This window comes from Bison bison, unplaced genomic scaffold, assembly GCF_000754665.1.
Source record: "Bison bison bison isolate TAMUID 2011002044 unplaced genomic scaffold, Bison_UMD1.0 scf7180017854930, whole genome shotgun sequence".
Lineage (NCBI taxonomy): Eukaryota > Metazoa > Chordata > Mammalia > Artiodactyla > Bovidae > Bison > Bison bison.
Window position 1 is genome coordinate 4,577 of NW_011485503.1, and position 1,883 is coordinate 6,459.

Below are 1,883 nucleotides of genomic sequence, written 5' to 3' on the forward strand. Positions count from 1 at the left end.
GCAAGGAGATCCAACCAGTCCAATTCTGAAGGAGATCAGCCCTGGGATTCTTGGAAGGAATGATGCTAAGGCTGAGACTCCAGTACTTTGGCCACCTCAAGCGAAGGGTTGACTCATTGGAAAAGACTCTGATGCTGGGAGGGGATTGGGAGCAGGAGGAGAAGGGGACGACAGAGGATGAGATGGCTGGATGGCATCACTGACTCGATGGACATGAGTCTAGGTGAACTCCAGGAGTTGGTGATGGACAGGGAGGCCTGGCATGCTGTGATTCACGGGGTTGCAAAGAGTCGGACATGACTGAGCGACTGATGTGATCTGATCTGATCTGGGACAGGGTTAAGATTCAGCATTTCTAAATAGACCTCAGGTAGTAATGTTACTGCTGGTCTCAGGATATTTAATTAATTATTCATTTTAGATAAATATTTTCCATCATAATGAAAGGAGAGTTCCAACAAAGGCCTTTTACAATCCATTAGTAGGATGTCCTAGTCACTGGGAATGCTTATTGTCAGGTGTATCACATCACTGAAGTGCTGTACTACAAGAAATGGGAGCAAAAGCATGCATGTTTGGCTCTACTCACTTATTGTTTAATGTGACTACACCAACTGTGCTTCTAGGAGTTGACATACTGGCCACGTAATTCCACTGACGTCCTTCAGGGTCCCATCTTTCTACAGTATTTAGATAACTCCATCCATCATGGCCACCAACAGCATACATTGGTCCTTCAAGTGTGGCTACACCTAAAGGATAAAAATAGCATGAGAGCTCACCTAGGTAGGGCATATATAATAGATATTTCATTTTACAAGGAAGTGACTACTTAAAAACTTGATTTTTATCTATTAATGGTTTTGTAAATAGCCATTTAGTGAATAATTTGCCAATCGTGATTTGAAACTAAAACTAAATATGGTCTTTTAATCCTAGAAAATATCATGGAAGGGTATCATGGTTATAATGCTAAAGACATAGAAAGTAGATGAACACACCATTTCTTGCAATTAACAGAAATGGGAAGATGATTTTTCTCTGTCACAGTTTCAATGTCATTTTTCAAATATAAAAGGTAGATGAGATATGATACTGAATCTTAGATAAATACTAGAACTGTTGGCTCGGAGAAGGCAATGGCACCCCACTCCAGTATTCTTGCCTGGAAATCCCATGGATGGAGGAGCCTTGTAGGCTGCAGTCCATGGGGTCGCGAAGAGTCGGACAGGACTGAGTGACTTCACTTTCACTTTTCACTTTCATGCATTGGAGAAGGAAATGGCAACCCATTCCAGTGTTCTTGCCTGGAGAATCCCAGGGACGGGGGAGCCTGGTGGGCTGCCGTCTATGGGGTCGCACAGAGTCGGACAGGACTGAAGCGACTTAGCAGCAGCAGCAGAACTGTTGGCTAAGTCTGATAATCGTTTTAATCCTTTATTTTTATTAAAGGGATACAAATGATTCCCATAAGACATCTCAGTAAACAGGGGTTTTTGAAGTTTAGTTAGAAATTTGTTCTATTCAGTTCAGTTGCTCAGTCATGTCCAGCTCTTTGCAACCCCATGGACTGCAGCAAGCCAGGCCTCCCTGTCCATCACCAACTCTGGAGTTTACTCAAACTCATGTCCATTGAGTCGGTGATGACATCCAACTATCTCGTCCTCTGTCGTCCCCTTCTCCACCCACCTTTAAATCTTTCCCAGCATCAGGGTCTTTTCAAATGTGTCAGTGGTTCAAATCAGTTGGCCAAGTACTGGAAGTTTCAGCTTCAGCATCAGTCGTTCCAATGAATATTCAGGATTGATTTCCTTTAGGATGGACTGGTTGGATCTCCATGCTGTCCAAGAGACTCTCAAGAGTCTTCAGCAATACCACAGTTC

At 43.2% G+C, this 1,883-nt stretch overlaps 1 protein-coding gene across 1 annotated transcript in view; it reads right to left on the reverse strand.

The window, feature by feature from the left end:
* Positions 1 to 1,883, reverse strand: part of LOC105001418 (kelch-like protein 4) — a 9,634-nt gene that overhangs the window by 3,761 nt on the left and 3,990 nt on the right. The window contains exon 2 of the mRNA XM_010857673.1: positions 590 to 752. Coding sequence (XP_010855975.1) covers positions 590 to 752 — 163 coding nt within the window. The remainder of the gene's footprint in view (positions 1 to 589; positions 753 to 1,883) is intronic.